Source organism: Lutjanus erythropterus, chromosome 19 (assembly GCF_056507025.1).
Source record: "Lutjanus erythropterus isolate fLutEry1 chromosome 19, fLutEry1.hap2, whole genome shotgun sequence".
NCBI classification, from domain to species: domain Eukaryota; kingdom Metazoa; phylum Chordata; class Actinopteri; order Lutjaniformes; family Lutjanidae; genus Lutjanus; species Lutjanus erythropterus.
In genome coordinates this window covers 25940333-25962199 of record NC_139335.1, presented here as the reverse complement: position 1 = coordinate 25962199, position 21867 = coordinate 25940333, and the positions used below count along the sequence as shown (strand labels likewise).

Here is a 21867-nt window from a genome sequence, read left to right as displayed (position 1 = left end):
GTAGAATCGCTGAACCAACTGTGAAAGGTCCCACTGAGAACCCCTTATGAGATGTTCTGCAGAGAACTTATCTGTCGTGAGGTTCTATCCAAAACTTTTCCTCCTTCTAAAGGTACCAACAACAATCCACCAAGGGCTTTTTCATATTCCAATAGGTTTATAATAGAACACACCCAGCGGGTTCTACCAAGAACCTTTTTATAATTCAAGGGTTTTATCTTGAGCCTACCAAGGGGTTCTATTGTGAACCTGTCTATATTCCAAAGACTTTATCTAGAACACACTCAGGGAGTAATACCAGGAACCTTTTTATATTCTAAGGGGCTTGTCTAGAAACCCTCCAGGGGATTTAACCAAGAATCCCTTTATATAATGATACAAAAACCCTTAACAAACCCTTAATGGAAGTGTTCTAGGATTTCAACAAACCTTGAGGAACTGTTTGTTCTAAAAAAGGGTTATTTAGATAAAAATGGCTAACGGAACCCTTAGTGTTGTAAAGGACCACTGACAAACCCTTTCTTAAAAAAAAAAGGTTCTTCAGAAGCAAATGAACTCTTTTGAAATCCTTATTTCTAAGAGTGTAAGCCTATGTGTATCTGTGATACTCTGAACTCTTACATTCCCACCAGTGGCTCATCCAAGCAAATTCTGAGCTTCACTTTAGATTCTGGACTTCTTCATGTTTCAAATATAGCAAATAGGTCAAGTTGAAACTCCGGGGTGTGGAGTGTGTGACATGATTAACAAGACAGCCACACTATTTCAACCACTGGATGGGGCCAAAGCACCGCCTTACCGTTTTGTTTTTAATGACCATTTACTAAACATTTTCAAATGAAAATGTGCCTCCTCCCTCTACTAGTGGGTTTTACTACTTTTACTTCAAGAAAGACTCTGACTACACATTACAGGTATTTTAGGGTATGTAATAAAACACCTAATTTTTCCATAACAATATAAACTCTTTGAAAATGTGATCATTGTCATACCTGCAAAGGTCTTGGTTTCAACTCTTTCAACTTTTTACAATATACAATCCTCCAAAACCTGAGTGAATACCAAGATAAAATAAATGTGTCGTAAAAATTCAGGTTCACCGTTGCAACATTTGCATTTGTTTTCAAGATCTAAAGATTCAGATATAAATTTGCTGGATATATATTGTGTAAAATCTTGATAAATAATTTATATGGTAATAATATGTCCTCTGCCAGTCGGCACCTGTAAAAATGTTTTTCCTCTGGAGTAATTTTATTACTCATACTATAATTGCATATGTTTATTGTTGAATTGAGCAATCATAATGTAACTACTATTTATCATCAAAAGGGGTTATAGTCTCAATATTTCTTGAAAATGAAGGGTTTCATTAAATAGGATTAGAAATAGCCTTCATCACACGATTAAATTATCTGCTTATAAACAGGAAAGGACTGAACAGTATATAATTAAAAATTAATAATAATTAATAATTAAAAATTACTGTTATCAACAACAAGGTCACTAACAAAAATATAACTCCTTTTAAACCCAATGATGCTTAGAAATAGATGTTTCCAGTAGTTTATTATTACATTGGAAAACTTGTGTACCTTATTATTTGCATGCGTGCAGCAGCTCTGAAAGGCACGTACCTATCGGACCAATCAGAAAGCTCTAACACACTGTCACAAAATATATAATAATAAAAATACTAAAAATATATATGCACAAATAAAGAAATAAATAGATTAATAGACTATATAAATAAATCACATGGGGTCGCAAACACTGATTTTTAAAAGTATTTATTTTCGGTTTCAGCTTCCACGACTGTAATGACATCATCGGCGTGCGACGTGGCCAGAGAGGTTCATATGAGTTCCTCACAGAATTACAAACGATGACAACAAGTTTAAAACAAGCTTTAAAAACCCACTTTGGGTTTGACAGCTTTAGGTCTAAACTACAGGAGGATGTAGTCAAAACAGTGACCAGAGGTGAGTCAGTAAACACTCTGTTTATCTGCGGTGGTGTTAGTTTAACTTTATGTTAACGAGCAGACGTTAGCAGCTTTGTAGCAACCACAGACTGTAGCAACAGGCTAACTTAACTTAACTGGTGTTTTCCTTCACATGTCAACTTGTCGCTCAGTTTGAATGAGCACCCACAGGTCGTGTTGTCAGAGACAGAGTAATGTCTAACTGGTGTTGTCCTCCTGTAGGTGACAGGGACGTGTTCGTGTGTATGCCCACTGGAGCAGGAAAGTCCCTCTGCTACCAGCTGCCTGCAGTCCTGGCTCAGGGTATTACTCTGGTTATATCCCCACTAATCGCTCTCATTCAGGTCAGTCAGAGTTTTTTCTTTTTAAAATAAACTTATTGTGTCAATTCAAGCCACTAACTTGTATACAAAGTATATACATAGGGGTGCCATGTAACAATCAAACAAGATATTAAAGAAAAATATTCAGTTTTATATACTTCTGTTAGGGCTGTTATGGCTTATAAATAGTATCTCAGCAACTTTAAACTATTCTTTAAAACACAGTATATGTATGGATATACACATTCTCTCGACGAGAACAAAATCAGGTATCACAATATTATGGCTGCAGCTCAAGACTATTTTCATCATCAGTTAATCTGTAGATTATTTTCTCAATTAATCGAAAAGTGGTTTGGTCTGTAAAATGTCAGTAAATAGTAAAAAATGCTAATCACTGTTTTCCACAGCCCAAGCTGACGTCCTCAAATGTCTTGTTTTGTCCAAAACACAATAATAATATGTTGACTGCCATAAGAGTAAAAAAAGGCTCATATCTTTTCACATCACAATATACAGACAATATTAAAGGAGAAATTTGTAATATATTTACTGTAATAAATCATTAAATGACCAAGAAATGTCAACAAAGGTTAAGGAAAGATGTTAGGTTGAAGTACTGGCTTCTCTGATAACAAAGCTCTCTGTTCCTGGCTGGAACAACTATTTTTGTTTGCCCATTTCACATTTATTAGAGTTAAAATTAATGCCTAATTTTCACCAAATGAGTTAGTGTCTGTTTATGATTCATAAGAAACCATTAATAATCTTGTAAAAGCCATAGATGTTTACAATTGTTATTGAGCAACGTGTTAAATGAGTCTGGCAAGCAGTGAGTCACTGAGCTTTAACTCCAGGGTGTTTATTTTTGCAGCAGTCAGGTTTTATTTTCAGGATAATGGGCTTAGCCTTATATGTACAGACAACTGACAGTAATAAACAGCTGATAACCTTCTGTGTTCCTGCACCTCCTGTGCTCCTGTAGAGTTCCTGCAGCCTGCAGAATTTCCTCAAGTCTAGAGACGAGAGGCCGAGGGAAACAAGTCGCTTAAAACATAATTCGAATATTATCTATTTAGTATATGTCTGTGGCTCCAACTCACTCTTTGGACTGCAGTACTCATTATAGAGTATGCATTTGCAACACATTGTTCCCCTGATACATGTTTTTCAAAGTGCAGCAATCAAATGAGGTTATCACTAATAGGAATTTTATCACAGTCATGAATTTTATTGTCATTTCATCCTTACCAAAATGTAATATCGATACATTGTCCAACCCTAATTTCTTTAACATCTGATACCTAATGTTATAAAATGTTGAAAGGTCGAAGTTGACCGAGGTTCAGTGGGGTACCAAGCTTGTTCAACTGTTACTGGAGCACAGAGCAAAAGGGGCAGAACTTAAGAAGGATCAGTTGTGTGTTAATCCCCTCCTGTGTTTCCCTTCAGGACCAAGTGGACCGCCTGCAGAGTCTGAACATCCCTGCATGCTCCATCAACTCCAAGCTCGCAGCAGGCGAGCGGCGTATGATCCTAGCTGACTTGGGGAGCAGCAGCCCCAAGCTGAAGCTGCTCTACATCACCCCAGAGATGGTGGCATCTCCCTCCTTCCAGCCCTGCCTGACAGACCTGTGCTCCCGCGGCCTGCTGTCTTACCTGGCTGTGGATGAGGCTCACTGCGTCTCTCAGTGGGGGCACGATTTTAGGCCAGACTACCTCAAACTGGGCGGGCTGCGTGCACGCCTCCCGGGAGTTCCCTGTTTGGCCCTGACGGCGACAGCGCCCAAGAATGTACAAGAGGACATAGTTCAGTCCCTGGGGCTGCGCTCACCACTGTCTTTTGTCACACCTGTCTTCCGCAGTAACTTGCACTACGATGTGATCTTCAGGGAGCTGCTGCCAAACCCCTACGTCCACCTCCACGCCTTCATCAAGAACTCACTGGCACTGGACAATGGACAGGTTGGCCGACTCTGTGGGGTGTTGGGATTGTTTGTGTGGGATGGCAGATCATCACCTGCTAGCCCTCATTCATCCAACCAATATCTACATATATTTGAGCGTTAAAAAATAATAATGATAATATCAGCCTTTATTCAGTTGTGTACATAAACACATGATATAAAAACATCTTTTTAATAAGGATTCTTTATGATATAGTTTGAACTTTAATGTATGGTAATTACTGAGCTGAGCAAACTATCAAGTGCTTTCACATCGTCTATCTATGTAATGGCATCACTGTTTCTAAATTACTTAAACCACATCTTCATTTCTCTGCTAGTGATAAAAAATGTTTCTTATGAGCCAACATTTCTGCTGCTGGTAATGATAAAACTCATGAATCGAACAATTACATTGCAATTGCATTACAATTTTTACTGTCCAGTGAAAATCCCTTGAAAATATCATCCTATCATTAGCTAAGAAAAACAGCCACGTTTCAGCTTTGTGGCAGTGCATTTTTCAGACGATCTGGTGGTTTTGTAAAAGGTTTGTTTGGCTTCAGAAATATGAGAATTGTCTCAACTCAAGAAGGGGCACTACCTCCTTCAGTTTTATTAAAGAAATCACAATCACTGAATTGGGAGATAAGTGGTTTTCACTGGACAGCAACAATATGATGGATGTAAACATAAATTCTCAGGACTGGTGTCACGTGAGCTGTCTTATCAACCTATATTAGCTTTTTATTGATATATATGTCAATATTTCTGCACATGCCAGTGGATAAGCAACAAGAAATTGCAGTACACAAATATCAAAATATGTTTAAGGTCATATAGAAACACTTTTTACTGTACAAAGGTCAGTTCAGTACATATCTTGGTTTAAAGCATCCTTCATAAAAATGTAAAATTTTTGTGTTTTGATATATATTATTTTTTTTAATTTTCAAATATCAATATTTGTACTAGCCTAATTTTTTAAAAATGTAGCATAATCATCTACTTTGCATTAAGGCTGGGCAATACTGCTTATATATAATATCTCAATATGTTTAGGCTATTCTGCAGTACAATATACATCTTGATATACACATTTTCTCTAAAAATAACATACCATAAATTCTAAAATGCTGTGAACATGTGATGTTCTCTCAATATTTTGACCAAATACTTCAATATCAATATTGTAACAATATTGTAGGTATGACTAATGGTGCTTTCACAAAATATTAGGGTCTTACACAGTAATGATAAGTAATCATCAGTAATATGGATATAATGGCTAAGTGGGTAAAAGCAAATAATAGAATAGCTTGAACAGTCTGGTAAGAGAAAATAACATCACTTTATTGAAATGTAGCTTTCAGGAAAAGACAACACACTGTAATATTACAATATAATGAAATACAAGATCTAAGATGATATCTAGTCTCATGTCATGATAGCGATGAAATCTCGATATATTGCCCACCTTTAGGTTGCATGTCACCTGTCATGTAGACTGATGTCAATTGATCTGTGATCAGCCACTATTATCTTATATCTGTCCCTTGAATAGGAGGGTAAGAACCCTGGTTTCTTTAACCTTCCATATCTGTGTAATGTTTGTGAACAGGGTTGTGGGATTGTGTACTGTCGGACCAGGGAAGGCTGTGAAACTGTAGCTTACCAGCTGACCAAGCTTGGAGTCTTGGCCAAGGCTTATCACGCAGGTTAGACTTTTTTTCCCCTCCATGTAAGTTGTAGGATTGGAAAACATGAAAAGTTTTGGTTTTAAATACATCAGTTCTGCTTTTATACTGCAGGTCTGAAGGCAGGAGATCGCACAGAGGTCCAGAATGAGTGGATGGAGGGGAAGGTGCTGGTTATTGTGGCCACCATCAGCTTTGGAATGGGAGTAGACAAGGCAAATGTCAGGTAAGGGAATGAGGTACTGCTGTATTTTATTAAGCTTGTTCATGCTTTTATTTTCAGCAGGCTGGACTATAATAATGGTGTCTTCTTGGGTAAAAAAAATTAATTAGACAGTTGCAGCTCATCCCGAATGCTGCTGCCAGACTCCTAACTAACACCAAGAAAGTGGAGCAAATTTCATCGGTTCATAAATCACAGCGCTGGCTTCCTGTGTGTCAAAGGATAGATTTTAAAATCCTATTACTAGTCTATCAATCACTAAATGGTCCCAGGCCTAAAAACACCTCTGATTTACTTGTACGTTACGAAGCGCTCAGACCCCTCAGGTCATCAGGGACATTCCTGTTCCCAGGATCAAAACCAAGCAAGGTGAAGCTGCTTTTAGTTTTTCTGCTCTCCGCCGGTTGAACAATCTTCCTGAATACCTTGAGGTCAATTGAAACTGTCATCTCATTTAAATCAGGGCTCCAAACACTATCGTTTACTGAATCTGTCCCTTAAAGTAGACACATAATTGCTTATTAATGAAATCTTGTTTGCTTTCGCTTTTTGTTTTTGTTGTCTTTTAAATGCAGTTTCTTTAATTTTTAACTTTGCATCTGCTTGCTTTTACATTTTGTTTTTTAAATGCACTTTAAATGTGTGATTTTTTTTATTTGCTATGTAAAGCACTTTGAATTTCCTTGTGTCTGGATGGTGCTATATAAATGAACTTGTCTCACCTTGCAGGTTTGTAGCTCACTGGAACCTGGCGAAGTCCCTGGCCAGTTACTACCAAGAGTCTGGGCGGGCTGGGAGAGACGGACTTCCCTCCTCCTGTCGCACATACTACTCCCCAAAAGATAAGGAACAAATGAACTTCCTCATCCGGCAGGAGGTCGGGCGCAGACAGGTCAGCATAATAACATGAGAACTCAAAATGTGAGGAGGTTCTATAAATAATGTTCAGCGTAGTTTCAAGGTTTATGAACACTTTGCAAACTTGCTCACAGGAAAAACGTGGCTCAGCAAATCCGGCCGACAAAACAGCCATTACAGACTTTGAAGCCATGGTGTTGTACTGTGAGCAAGAAGCGTAAGTAAAGCGTTCAGTGCACACATGCATGAAAGTCACTTTTTGTTTATTACATACAAATGATTTGTAGAGTCAAAGTATCACATCATTACATAATGTCTTCACCCTTTTGTACAAAAGTGCATATATAACAAACAGTTTTATACATGAAGCACATAACAAACCACAACTCTAAAAATGTTGTGATTCATTGTAAAATGTAAATAAAAACAGAATGCAATTATTTGCAAATCTTTTCGACTTTCATTTGAACACAGTACAAAGACAAGATATTTAATGTTGAAACTGATAAACTTTGTTTTGTTGTAAATATACTCTTAGGCTGAATTTGATGCCTGCAACACACTAAAAAAGTTGGGACAGGAGCAACAAAAGACTGGGAAAGTTGTAGAAAGCTCAAAAACAGCTGTTTGGAACATTCAAAAAGTAAAGAGGTTAATTAGTAATAGGTGATGGTATCATGATTGGGTATTAAAGAGGCATCCTTGAAACACTCAGTCGTTCACAAGCATGGATGAGGCGAAGTTCAACGCTGTGTGAAAAACTGTACGAGGACAATCCACATTGTTACCAGCGCCAACTTCAACAGCCAACATCTGCGATGGTATGGGGTTGTGTTAGTGTGCAAGGCATCATGGGTAACACATGAGTGAAGGCCCCATTAATGCCGAAAGGCACATACAGGTTTGGAGCAGCATATGCTGCCATCCAGATGTCTTTTTCAGACATGTTCCTACTTATTTCAGCGAGACAATCACTAGACACATTCTGCAGAGCTCAGGTACTAGACTGACCTGTCTGCAGCACAGACCTGTCTCTTATTGAAAATGTGTTTTGTGCATTATGAAGCACAACAGAAACCCCAAACTGTTGAACACCTGAAGTATATCAAGCAAGAATTGAAATGAAAGAATTTCACTTTAAATTTTTTTTACATTTACTGTCCTCAGTTACTAAACACCTACTGAGTGCTGTTGAGAGAAAAGATGATGTAACACAGAAGTCAACATGTCCCTGTCGCAACTTTTTTGGAACATGCTGCAGGCATCAAATTCAGAATGAGTGTATATTTAAAAAACAATAAAGTTTATCAGCTTGAACATAAATATCTTGTTTTTGTGCTGTAGTCAGTTGAATATAGGTTGAAACATGATTTGCAAATCATTGCATTCTGTTTTTATTTTCTTTTTACATGGTGTCCCAACCTTTTTGGAACTGGAGTTTGTACATACGGGCTTTACTTTCCAAAATAAAACCATAGTCCATTTTAGTTTGTGTACAGCAGAGGGCAGACTTGATCTCTCTTTGAGTCTTGGTTGTCAAGTGTCAGGGAGCGCTCTCAGGTTGAGAACAGCTCCCCCCCATCAGGAGGATCTTGTTAGACAAACTAAGTCTGATTGCCAGCTCTCATTTCTTAAGGATGGCACAGTTAAATTTAGAAAGATATTAACAAAACAGATTGGCTTTCCTCTTCATATCTCACTGTGGAACCCAGCATATATTTTTTTACATCATTATACACATTTTTATGGCTCATGTTCCATGTATTTGCCCACATTATTAAAGATACTTGGGGGTGGTTCTGCCCTTTCCTCAGCTCAGGAGCGTTGTTGAGTTGTTGTCCTGTAAAATTCAGGGATGCTTCCGGGAATGTAGATTCTCCAGAAAACCTGGCAGCTGAGGCAGGTGTGTTTGGCAGACATCCTTCTCCGTGTTTGTCAGGAGCTTTGTTGCCCAAGGGTTGGGCTCCTCTGGTGCCACTGTACACACCCTGATTTTCACTCACAGAAATGTCTTGAATGTCTGTTGGTTATAGCCACAGTGGTGTTTTGCACCGTGTCCTGTTTGGTGTCCCTGTGTGTGGAAACATTTGCTCAGATGTCCGATTCCTTCGGCTTGGTCTTGCGACAGCAGCAGCAGCAGGTCACGCAGGTCAGCACCATCATGAGCAGGACTACCACTGCAGGAGGGCAAATAAACACTGCATCATGACCCGCTCACTCTTTAAAAAAGAGAAATTAATTGTCTGTACAGGTGCTGAAAATCATTGAAAACACTCGAATTTTAGTGTAGTGTTTTCAAGGTTTGAAAAGTGCTTTGATTTTGGAAGTGTGTAAAACTGCTTGAGATTGTAATCGCATTACTCTCATAATAAATCTGACTGAATAGTTCACCTTTTAGATAAAGAAATAAAATAAGTCTGCGAGGGCATAATTGTTTTTTTCTTTTGCACAAAAAGAAGACAGTCTTGCTTGAGGTTAGCATACGATTCTGTGTATGTAGCTATGCTTTATTATAGTGTGATCTGTTGGTCTTTTTTGATGTCCTGATGGAACAGTGAGTGGGAGACTAACAGACCACAACATGCTGGGAGGGTGACTTTTCAATGAGCGTTGAATTAAAAACGAAAAATTAATTAGAAAGAAAGATTTTAATAAAATTGAAGTTATTTATTCCAGTGATTGTTTGAGTAATTGTTTGGTATCATATAGGATGCCAAGTCCACTTACAGACAGGTGACACATTTTGAAACATGAGTTGTTAATACCACAGTAATATCTGATTTAATGTGAAATAATCATTTTGAGTTTGTGTATATTTGAACATTACTTACTGTAGCTGTAAGGTGCAGGAAAAGCTTTAAATTGTTTGAAAAGTGCTTGAATTTCATTTCGGAAAAGTTGTTGGAGCCCTCAAAATTTTTATTAATTGAGAGTGAGAGTAATCTGCTGATTTCAGCTTTGATCAGTCTTGAAGGCTTCCAAATCTACTTTTCAGGGGAATCATTGAGATTGATGTATTTAATGTCGTCTTAGCTCTGTTTCTAAACTCAAAACCTCACTGACTAGTGGAACAGAGTTACGTGAATAAACCAATAGACTGATTTAGCCAACTTGATGGCTGTGCTGATTGGATGGAGTACTTCACATGGCTCTTCAGTGGGTGACATAAACAACACAACTGAGTTGTGAGTACTTGAAAAGTGTTATTTTACATTTTGGCTTCTTCTTAAAATTAAACTCTTGTATTCTTCTTGTATTCATCTATTGTACAAATTGAGAAATACATAAACTATTTCAAATCTGGCTATAGTCTGAAAAAAAGATTTCAGTTTGCATTGTGGATCGTGATGATGATTAAATAGATTGTGATATAATTTTGTGGCCAAATTGCCCACCCCAAGTGCTCAAGAAAAGGCTTGACCATTTGCCTGGGGCAAGTAAATGCCATGTTGGCTTGCCTGACTGGGCAAGTGGTAAAAAGGAATTAAACTATTTTGACAATCAATCAATTGTTAAAGTAATTTTCATGCAAAATGACAGAAAATGCTGTTTTTAGCCTCCCAAATATGGAGATTTCTAGCCTCTCTTCATTTATTAACATTTTAAACTTAATATCTTTTACTTTAGATTTATATACATATTTAAAGACATTTACTTGGACAAACTGTGATGGACATTTTTCTCTATTTTCTGACATTTTATATACATTACAGCTCTAGATTAAACATGACAGTTGACTTTAGTCTTTGTTGTACTTTGATTACCTAATAAAACAATTGGTACAGGGGCAAGTGCAAATTGGCACAGAAGCTTGCTAGTCTAGACTCACACATGAAGATGAGGAGGACGAAGAAGGCTCCCAGCTCCACAGGAGAGGCGTTTGGCAGACCCTGCAGCTTGAGCCATATCCTGTTCAGGAGGTTCAGTGTCTCTTCTCTGGCATCCATCCTAATAGGACAGAAAGGAGCTGGAGGTGTTTACAGTGAAAAGGTCACGCTTGAGTTTGGTTTACACAGTATCTCGTTTATTTGTATCATCAGGATATAACTCCTGTTGCCTTTTTCTTGACACCTTGAGTGGCTGGTGTGTTGACTTACTTATCCTCTTTGTCCTGGCTGGGACAAACACATGACTTAAAACTTTTTGTATATGAACACGATGAAGTGCTGTTTACAGTTTCTCAACCTGTGGCTCTTTTTGGAAGAGAAGATGGGAGGATTACAGTGGGAATGGGGAATGCACAGATGTGAGGCATGTGTTTTGTCCAGCCAAGTCTGTCTGAAAGTGAATCTGTTTACCAGAGTAATGATACAGGGGGCGGTGCTGGTGGTTTAGGGTAGTTCAGAATAACTAACAGTTTAATCCTCTGCCAGGCTTTCTGCAAGACCATTTAACAACATCTCTGTGTTCAGCTCTTATACACCCGTCTGTCACCTGTCTCTTTGTGTTTCCATGCATTAGACTGTCCTGTGTTTTTACTGGGCGGTGCTCAAGTGTCAAGTTCTACGTGATTTACTGTTGACTGTGTTGTTGCTCTCGACAGTGAATGAAATGGCATTGGGTGTGACAATCTGTGGGCTCAGCTTGTTGCTGGTTTTGGAAGGCACAAAACAAAGTAATACCAACACTGTATTATACAATACAGTTGATTACAATGTTAAAGGAATAGTTTAACATTTGGGTGAGCATGCTTAATTATTGAGATTTACAGAGGCTGGTGGATAGTTTTTGTTCAGCTAGTCAGCTGCAGCTACATTTTGCACTGACCGATTATTTATTTTCTGGGGAAGCAAAATTTTCTGGAATCACCACTGGTTACCTAGCAACTGTAAAATGGCCGATAATATCAAAATACATCTGTCAACCAATATTATTGGCGTGATATTAACAGCTATATCGGTTTAATCATTATCACCATATATGTTGTCCAATATGTGCCTATAATATAACAGAAAATAATGCAGGTGGTTTTTATTTGTTTCCTTACAAGCAACATTCTGTAAATAGTTGATCCTTTTTCGGTTTAATATATATATAATCTTGTTTTAGTTGTGTTATTTTAAATTTATAGTTACATATAATTATATAAAATACATGTAAAAGTAAAATTTGCTGCCTCCATTTCATGTCTTTGTCAGGGATCAAAAAAGCGTGTGTTTATGAAAAATTCTATATTCTGTATATTATATTCTGTATAAGGAATAGTGACAGATTTATCGATATCAATTGATATCAGCATCGGCCCCAAAAATCCCAGTATTGTTCAGGCCCTAATTTTTACACTTAATTTTTTGTGTGAATTAAACAAACAAGATATAGAACGTTAATGATTAAATGAGTGTTATTTAGTGAGCTTTGTGAGGTGCTGGTAGGCTGGTTTTACTGACTTTGGATAGAGTCTGGATAGCTGTTTCCTCTGTTTACAGTTTTCTTGCTATTAGCCGTGCTAAGTTAAGCTAACTCACTGCAAAACAGCAAACTTCCTAAAATATCAAAACTTTCTTTTGGGGTCAAAATATTCCTTTACGGGTTATGGGTGTTATTTTGTCCCAAAGGTATGAGGCCTATAGCATAAAAAAGTTCCATTGTATCCTAGTAAGACCTGTTAGTTCACTGTCTAACTTCCTAGCAAAGGGCTGGTGACCACACAACTTTTTAAACACAAGCTGCATATTCTAGCCTTCATGGAGCTAAGCTTCATTGCAGGGCTGCTGTATACAGTAATACTGCATACTGAATGCTACTCAGTGTTTTCATGATATTTTGTGGATTCCAGCTGCAACTTTGTGGTTTTAGTGCAGCAGAAATCACCTGAAAGAGCCTTTTGAACTGCAGTTTGAGATGTTGCGAACATGCAAATGCCAAACTGGAGGCTGTCATCAGTTTAGAAACATATCTAGTTATTTAGCCAGTGTGTCAGATGACCTGACTAAATTTTGCTTAGGTTTAACTCCTCAGACACTTATCTGTTAAAAATTCAATTGCTGTAACTACAGAGTTGCACTTGTTATTTTAAAGCAGGATAGTTCCACTTTCCACTGTATGTTTGCACCTTACATGTCCTTAGTAAGTATTTTTCAACACATTCTTCACATTCCTCTCACCCTGGGATATTTCTCAGGTACATTGTTTCTGAAACTAAAGTTGCACATACACATTCACAGTGAAAGACACTTACCTGTGGGAGTTTTTCTCTGTTGTTTTCACTCACTCGGCCCAGCCCAGACTGACTGACAAAAGAGGTAAGCAGACCAGTTGATGAGGAGAAGGTGGCAGGCAGGTAACTCCTTCAGGGAAGAAATGTCATGTTCATCACTGAGTTTCTTTATCTGTTGCTGAGACGTCATCCAGAGGAGGAGCCCTCAGACTAACAGACGCAGATTAGCAGTCAGGTCGAGATTAGGATGAGGAGGAGGGATAATTCCTGATGACTCTCTGCATGAGGAGTGAAGGAAAAGTGAGGAAGAGTGTCCTCCATGCCGCTTAAGATTACTTTCCTTTGGTCCTCGAGTTTGTTGCTCTCCTCTTCTTCATCATTGGCTTTTTGTAGCGACACACACAGTAGTTGTCTGCTGTGCCTGACTTAAGTTTGTCTGCCCCCAGAGCTGCTTTCTCTTTAGAGGTCCTGCCTGGGAATGACTGTTGCTTCACAGAGTCTCTGTGTGCCTCTCTGTCTCTCCCCTCCTCCTCCTCTGATGAAACTGTTCCACTCTCTTTCACGGCTGTGCAAACCACGTTTCCATTCCCAGCAAAGTCGTTAGTATGTTGTTAAAGTGGCTGGTTACTAAACAGACTCTTTGTGTCGTTATGTGTATTTGCATGAATATGGATCTGATACAGAAGAGGCTTTTTTTCATTTAAGAAGATCTAAAGCTGTGATTTTATTAAGAAACATAAAGCGCAGAAACAAGGGTTGCTTACACTAGAAATGAAAGGGAGTATTGTATTCAAACCCTAAAATTGTAGGAAAATAACACCAATTACCTCCCAAATCAAGATTTAATTAGCTGTAAAGAATTTATAGTAGGAGTACAATGAAGGCAGCATTTTGGCTAATGGTTCTACTTTTAGTTTTGTGATTGTTAGACAACTTTACTTTTTATTTCATGTGATGTGGGAGCCCTGTTTGACTTATTTCATAACAGAAACATTGATCAGAGTCATGTGTGATGGTTACACAATAAGCAATAGATCAATCATGCACTACATTAGTGGTTCCCAAACAGTGTTATTATTGCAATTACAGCTGTATTGGCCCAATATGGACCTATCACAAATATATTGGTATTGGTGTACCACCATCGTAACATTGTGATTTAAAAGCCTTCTGTAGTTTTGGTAGTGTGTCCCCTCACAGTTGCCATACAGTTGTTGCCTGAGTTCTATTTTTGACATGTGGGAGAGAAAAGAAGCGAGAGAGAAAAAAAAAAGAAGCTGTTTCTGCTGTTCATTGCACTACATCTCTGTGTCGTATTGTATTTTTTTCTTTTTGAACACAACTAAGTTACAGACATGTGGTGCAGGGACAGAGAGCCTTTTAGATCCAGCAATAATATCACTGTCCATCGCAGTGTTTCATTGTGGACACTCTCATATGCCAATTTGGTGGACATCACCCAACTCCAGTGGGAATTATCAAAAGTTTCACATCAAAGGCCCTGATTGATTGATGCCTCATATTTTTCCTACCCACACTCTAGGAACTCAGACTCTGATTGGCTAATACTCATTGCCTCCATTGGGTATGTTGGTTATAGAGGATATTTTGCTTTTCAATTAATCCAGGTATGCCTTGAGATTCTGGCTTGCCCTTTGCTGTACCTTAGGCAGACAAAGTGGGAAAACCACTGCACTAGATGGTCAATGTATGATGAAGAAATGTTTGCTGACTCTTAATATGTAACCCAGACTGTCTTGCATCTATTTTGCTGATGTGTTGTAACTTTCAGTATCTGGATTGCTTGTTCTTCTCACCAGTTGTCGCCATGCCACTATCTCCAAGTTCTTTGGGAACAAGCCACCAAACTGTGCAGGTGCCTGCGACTACTGCCGCAACCCCAAAGTTGTGCGAGCCCAGCTGGAGAGGGCAGCCGCGCTCAGCACCAAGACTGAAGCGGCGAGCAAAGAGCCCACAGGACCGTTCGGTTTCCAGCGGGATGTCTATGAAGGAGGGAAGAAGGGCTACGGCTTTGAAAGGCAGGACAACTTCATTGATATTGTGGAAAAAGTTCCATTTGTCCAGCATGGGGTAAACTATTGGTGAACATGTAGATTTTGAGGCTGACATCACACCTTGCAGGTATGATGAAGGAGATGACGATGGTGAAGAAGATGCCACAAAGAGGAAAAAGGAGTTTTCTGATCTCTTCAAGAAGCAGATGAACCTGCGGAAGGTGAATCATAATCATCAACGCACACAACTCTAGGTAGAAATGTAGATTTTCTGCAACTAGAAGAACAACTCAGTGCAGTTGCTTGTGTTGTGTCTTTGTACATCTGCACTCCAGCTGTTGGCAGCATGAAGGTACAGGGCTGTGGAGGCCCCTGTTAGTGAGAATCGTGGTAAATTGCTCCCACATGTTCTGTGGAGCAACACTATTCCTCACCAGGTCCAAGAGGAGCCTGTTCACATTATAACATCCACAAAAGCAGGAATGCCATGATTGTTAAATATGAGAAAGAAACAACAAAGAGACTTAAACAACAAATGAGAGATTAGGAGGTGCGATGATGGGACGGAGGCAATTTCACTCTGATGCCACACCATTCAGAACTTTATTTAAATCTCTTACAATAATCTATCCCCCAGGTTAAAGAGATATATCACCCCAAAATGCCATATAAGCTCAGTTATGCATTGAAACAGATATGACTTGAACATACAGGTGGCGAGATTCTCCAGGAAGTTACTTTGTTTTAGTGACTGTGTGAGACTGACCTTGTGTCTGTTTCTTTAGGGAATGGATGCTCCGAGGGAAGACTTTGTTCCTCCAGGTAATGTGAATAGAAGAATAAACTGATTATGAAAGAATATCCTGGCTCATTAGTTTTGTTTTATAACCAACGTGTCCTGCTGTGTAGATGCTGACTGTCCACTCAGAGAGGCCAGCAGTCAGAGGATCCCCAGGCTCACAGTGAAGGTACGACACAGCACTCCTCACCCACATTCCTCATACCTGCTGCACTCATTAACACGTCTGCAGGAATCCAGTGACTCATCTGTTATTGTGAGAAGTGAAGACAGACTGTAGAGCCCCACTGCTGATGCAAGCAACAAACAATACTGCCACTCAGGCTCATCTGTGTATTACAGTACAACATTTTGTCCAGTAAAAGTGGGCGATGTGAGCTGAATCTGCAGCTTCACTCACTATCTGAGTCCTCACTGGGGGAGGGTCTGAACAGTCAGTGGATGGAAGTGAAAAATATTACATCATTTGTCAAATGAGACCCTAAATGTGTGGTTAAAGAGAGTTCAGAGATAGTCGTGTCTGTGCTCAATAATAAGGATTGCCCAACTAAAATGTCATTCAGGGAATTTTTTTTTTGATTACTGATTTATTGTCAAAGTAGTTTTTCATACAGAAATAGCAGAAAGAGGTGTTTTCAGCTTCTCATACATGGAGATTTTTTGTCTTTCTCAATTTATTATATTTAGCGAACTTTTAGTTCTATATCCTATACCAAAAACACTTTTAGTTTTACAGTTACAGTTGTTTTGCTCAATTGTGAAGTGTCTATGGGATCAAATAACAAAACTGTGATCCTGTACACATCTAAAAATTAAAGCGAAACTAAATACCGTCAGTTAATTTTGCTCAATTCCTATGGCGGGTCTTTTGCCAAGCTTTGTCTGAGGGGAGGCCTCAGTCTTAAACTTTAAAAACCCCTGTGGTAAATGATTTCACTGAACCAAATATAAAGATTTTAGAAAATATGATATATTATATTACATATAATATTAAATGCACGCAACTAAAACACTTAATCGTAATGACAGTATTTCTGAATACAAAAGTGTAGGAGTTTTACTCATTTTAGCTTTGATATTATATTGGGTTGCAGAAACATCTCTTTCAAATGATCAGTGTCTCTCTGATGGGTTAAATCGGTGGATTAAATGTGTTTCTTCTATTCGATTTCTCCTTTAATGAACCATGTACTGTATATGCTATTTCAGGCCAGAGAGCACTGCTTGTGTCTGCTGCAGGAGGCATTATATGGCCACCAGAGGGCAGGAGACTCATTCAAGTAATCATGCAGACACATGCTTCAAACATCATCTATATACATAGTTAATTTCCTGCAGAAATGTTGGTCTGCATTGTCTTTCATGTCTCATGTCCTCTCTCAGTGGTGACAACCTGTCTTTAGCTGTGGATATCGAATACGAGGTCTTCAAGAGCAGCAAGTCGTCCAACCTGTACAAAGCTGCCGTCCTGAAGAAGGTAACCGCTGACTGTTCTGCTTGTCACAGCGTTGCTGGTGGAAGATCTACTCCTGAACTCATGTGTTGTTTTTAAGGTATCGGAGATGAAGAAAACGAAAACCGGTTCAGTCGGAGGAGAAAGAGGAGAGAGTGACATGGCAAACAGCAGCAGCAGAGAAACTGAGTCTAAACTCTTAGAGGAAGCACCCTCTTCTTCTTCCTCTTTTCCTGAGGAGCTGCATGGGTTCACATCTGCATCTGAGATCTACTCTGTAAGATCCACTTTACTACACACTTTCACATTTGGACTCTTCAGGTATTAACATGTTTTCTTTTTGGTTCGTTAATGCTCTAGATGAAGCGGAAGAGGGTAGGAGCAGGCCAGAGGGGCTCATCCAACCCCTTCCAGACTGCAAAGGATCTCCTGAAGACAGAGAGCGGTGGATTTTACAACGACAGCTCAGGAGGCTCCGGTGACATGAATGCATATGTATCCTCGGCGGTAACGTCATCTATCAGAGCTAAGGCAAACGCTGCCGCTGCCTCCCTCAGCAGTCCGACGAAGGCAGGAAAAGCCATGAGCAAGAAGCAGCAGAAGCTAGCGGAAGCGGCAAAGAGTTCTCGCAACATTTCCCAGTACTTTGTGAAGAAACAAACGACTGAGAGAATCCAGGAGCAGGTGGCGGAGGAGGGACTTGATGCTACGTTATCTCATTCTACCGCAGTGGTCCCTCAAGAAGTAGAAGAACAGTTCGACAACGGCCAGTGGGAACACTCGCCTGTCACTGTGGAGGATGAGGAGATCAGTGCTGTGGAGGCAAAGACTCAGGACATGATTCAAGAAGAAAGTAAAAAAGACGTCATAGTTCTAAGTGATGATGATAGTAAAGAGGAGGAAACACATAAAACAGAGATGATGGAGCTGGATCAGCCTCAAGACACATTTAAAGACAATACAGAGTAAGAAACCCTCAACAGAGCATCAGGAAGGGATAGTTTTTGAAGTAGGGTTGTATGAGGTTCTTGTCCACAGTCAGTGTATTACCTACAGTAGATGGCTCAATCTGTTAGTTTGTTTGTGCTGTTGTGTGACTTTTGTGTTTTGAAACGTTAGTTTGGATTCACCAAAAGTCACACGACAACACAAACAGAACAAGGCAGCGGTAGACCAGCAACTCCTGTGTTCTCCGAGGTAAAGTTTTTGGAAAAGGAGTCTGGGGCTTCATTAGAGAAACTTCCAAATGATTAAATCCTATCTTATCTCACTTTAGGATGACATTTAGGATTTTTGGTGTTTCAGAGACATATTTCATAAGTGCATTTAGGAAAAAATCTTAGCATAAGAACGTAGCTTTTACAGAACGGTCCAAACAAGAAATTAGGAATGCTAAGTTAGGATAGTTTAGACCCTATCCTAAACTCAAAATAACTGTTATTTTGTCTATATACTAATGATACTCAGGCTACTCAAACCTTTAAATTTCCTGGGTACATATTAATGGTCAAGATTTGAAATTTGATTGACTTACTGTATCTGTTCAAATCATTATCCCGCATGGACCAATAATTGGCAAGAAAACTGAGCAGTTTCATGTAGAATAAAGAAAGTAGTTTTGGTAGATTCCACTGTAGAAAGAAAGTAGTTCCTGTGAAACTGCTCAAAACCAGATCTGTGGATTATCTTGAGTAATCGAGTCAAAATTTCTGGAAAAAAGGCACTGGTTTTAAATTTTTGAAATGTGTATTTTAGTGCTTTAAGCACAATAGGACCAGTGCCATTTAGTTCCATTATATTGGAGAGAAGGCAGACATCTCTACAGCTGATATGTCCAGAACTCTGCAAGTCACACCAAAAAAAATCTGGACAAATAAATGGCACTACAGACCAGGGGAAAATATGTATTTTTTATTTTGGGGTGAACTGTCCCTTTAAAGACATCACTTTGGACTTCTGAGAAACTGAGATGGACAACTTTTACAATTTTTTTTCATAGGTATTATTGCCTCAGATTAAGGATGACAGTTCACTTTAGCCTTTGTTGTTATTTTATAACCATTAATAAATAAAACAAATTTTTACAGACTTTGTGCAAGTGGAAAAAAACATAAACATTGAACCCTGACATTATTTTCTGTGACACAGACAGGACAAACCAGAAGAAGAAACTAGAGCACCTCTAATAGCAGAGGTAAGCATCTGTTTCTCTGTTCCAGTTTTTGAAGATGTATTTCCTCCTCACTGTCTGATGGTATTTGTGTTTATGTGTGCGTATGTCCAGGTGACGAACGATGTGAAGGTGAACAGAGAGTCTCCTCCTCCAGCGAAGCGCAGCCGCCCTGCAGACAGCAGCAGGAGGAGGGTCACCTTCAACCCTAACGTGCAGGAGAGGGCCCTGCACCCCGTTAACGAGCCGCCCAAACCCGTGACGCTGAAGGAGGCGGCTGATATCGTGGTCCGCTACCTGGACCCTTTTTACACTCAGGGAAAGTTTGCCACCAAGGTGAGAGAGGTGGAGTTTTCAGCATCCTCATTTCCATCAAGAGTTCCATTTGTTTGCCGTCGAGCTCTCAGCTGTCGCCTTCTTTGGTTGTAGGAGCTGTTCAAGTCCTTCGCCCGCTACCTGTCTCACCTTCTTGCAGAGGGGAGTAGTCGGGGGAAAGGCCAAGGTAAGCGGGGGATAAATCATCTAAAACTCGTGCTTTGCTGCATGTGATGGACTCATCTCTAATGCTCGTCTCTGTGTGTGCAGTGAAAGCCGAAGCCAAGGCTCTCATCAAGAAGTTCTTCAGCAGAGTCCAACGCTGTGAGAACGAGGCGGACTGGAAGCACCTTAAAAGACTGCACAGCTCTAAAACCACAGAGAACAACGAATGATGGGAAGGGAAACGTAGCCATTTTTAGGGTCCAACCCTGTCTCTTTGTCAGTGCCTAAGCTTTTCTCGTTCCAGTGATCTCAGGCTTCGCTACAGACGTCTGCTGTGACCTGGTTATATGTGGATTTGCTGCTTTTTTCCGAGCTCGTTGCTGCTACAGAAGCTTATTTCGATAATTAAGCAATAACACGTGGACTATTAAAGCCTGAGAGAGCAGAGGTAAAACTGTGCATACTAACATGACAAATGTTCTTTATATTTGAGCACGTTAAAGGCTTAAAGTATTTTTCAACCTGGACTCTTTTTTCCCATGTTTTTTTGTCTAACTGACTAATTGGAACATTTTTAAATTGGTTCAGTTGCAGCCAGCAGATGGGAAATTGTTGCTGTGTAACAGGCTTGGATTGTTATGACAGCATTATGGAAAGGATCACTACAGAGAGAGACCTTTTGTGACAGAGTAAGATCCTTTTGTTTAACCAGAAACAGCGACTATATCACTCTGTTTAAAGTGACCAGACTCCATTGACAAAAACAGTAATTTTGTCTTTGTAAAACACAATTTATTCAAACTCAACAGAAACAGAATCGCTGTAAACTTCTTGGCTCGTCTTTCCACAGCCCCAGCAGTCACCAACTCTGGGTGGTTGGTCACAATAAACCCTTTATTCACCGAGGTAGACGTGTGAATATTTTGGCCAAGACTTTTTAGCTGAGTTTTATTTTGTTTCTGTCCAGTTTGAATCAACATGATGATAAAGTCGCTCTTTCTGTAAATGGAGACTGGTGGGTTTGGCATTTTGTGGTTAAACAAAAATATCTTACTGTTTCTCTCGATCCTTTCTACAGTGTTGTCAGACACTTACAATAACAGTCTGAGCCTGTCAGTGGCAACAACAAGCACTTCCAGTGGATTTACTCTGACATTTTGCAATTAACCATGAGGATTACATAGTGGCCAGCTTCACAGCTGATGGCTGCAGCTGTCTTGTTCAATACTGGACCCAATTTTTAAAAAAATGTCCCCATTATTCACTCAAAAACATGGAAAAATATGTTTCAGGTTGAAAAATACTGAAGATATCATTTAGCTTAAAACTGTGTACACCTCATGCGATTTTAAATTACTCTTCTACAGTAACTGGTCTTCGTTTATTTCACTGCAGTGTGGAGCTGTTAAGATATTACAGTTTTTCATGTCATCCTAAAACATGTTTCAAGTCTCTGCAAGTTGATTTACTTACTGAGCTGGAAATCAAATGGAAACTATGGAGGCCCTAAGGGGACATGGGTAAAAAAAAATTCTGGGTTTCCAGTGCACACCAGAAGCTATCCCACAGGACCTAGAAAGTATTTCAGGTAGCTTAATACAATTTGACATCGATTTGAAGTTACTGGATCACATGACATGGAATAGAGATGTGCGGACCACAGTTAAAACTGCAGGTACTGTACTTGATCTCCAGATAGCGTGGGTCGGGCCATAAAAATTAACATTCTGATAAATTTCAGATAAGTTGCAGGTGGCTGAAC

General features: G+C 39.3%; 1 protein-coding gene and 1 long non-coding RNA gene across 2 annotated transcripts; one reads left to right on the top strand and one right to left on the bottom strand.

Moving 5' to 3' along the window:
- The first annotated feature begins 1844 nt into the window (after window positions 1-1844).
- On the top strand, window positions 1845-21126 carry recql5 (RecQ helicase-like 5). Its single transcript, XM_084744501.1, has 19 exons — window positions 1845-1982; window positions 2207-2328; window positions 3760-4272; window positions 5875-5971; window positions 6065-6176; window positions 6903-7065; window positions 7166-7248; window positions 15009-15227; window positions 15331-15424; window positions 15989-16025; window positions 16113-16171; window positions 17212-17281; window positions 17355-17479; window positions 17556-17732; window positions 17816-18420; window positions 19604-19649; window positions 19740-19961; window positions 20055-20127; window positions 20211-21126. The coding sequence occupies exons 1-19, from the start codon at window positions 1886-1888 to the stop codon at window positions 20333-20335; spliced, it is 3039 nt and encodes a 1012-aa protein (XP_084600627.1). The 5' UTR covers window positions 1845-1885; the 3' UTR covers window positions 20336-21126.
- LOC146309948 (uncharacterized) lies at window positions 8161-13688 on the bottom strand. Its single transcript, XR_014772457.1, has 3 exons — window positions 13210-13688; window positions 10861-10979; window positions 8161-9208 (listed from the first exon to the last, which is right to left on the bottom strand). It is a non-coding gene; the product is annotated as an uncharacterized LOC146309948 (long non-coding RNA).
- Window positions 21127-21867: the final 741 nt, after the last annotated feature.

Bases quoted from the DNA above. Each gene is read 5' to 3' on its own strand.
- recql5 (XM_084744501.1), top strand. From the start codon at position 1,886: ATGACAACAAGTTTAAAACAAGCTTTAAAAACCCACTTTGGGTTTGAC. The intron at 7,249-15,008 runs GTAAGTAAAGCG...TCTTCTCACCAG, and splicing joins TTGTACTGTGAGCAAGAAGC to TTGTCGCCATGCCACTATCT. The intron at 15,228-15,330 runs GCAGGACAACTT...CACACCTTGCAG, and splicing joins AAGGGCTACGGCTTTGAAAG to GTATGATGAAGGAGATGACG.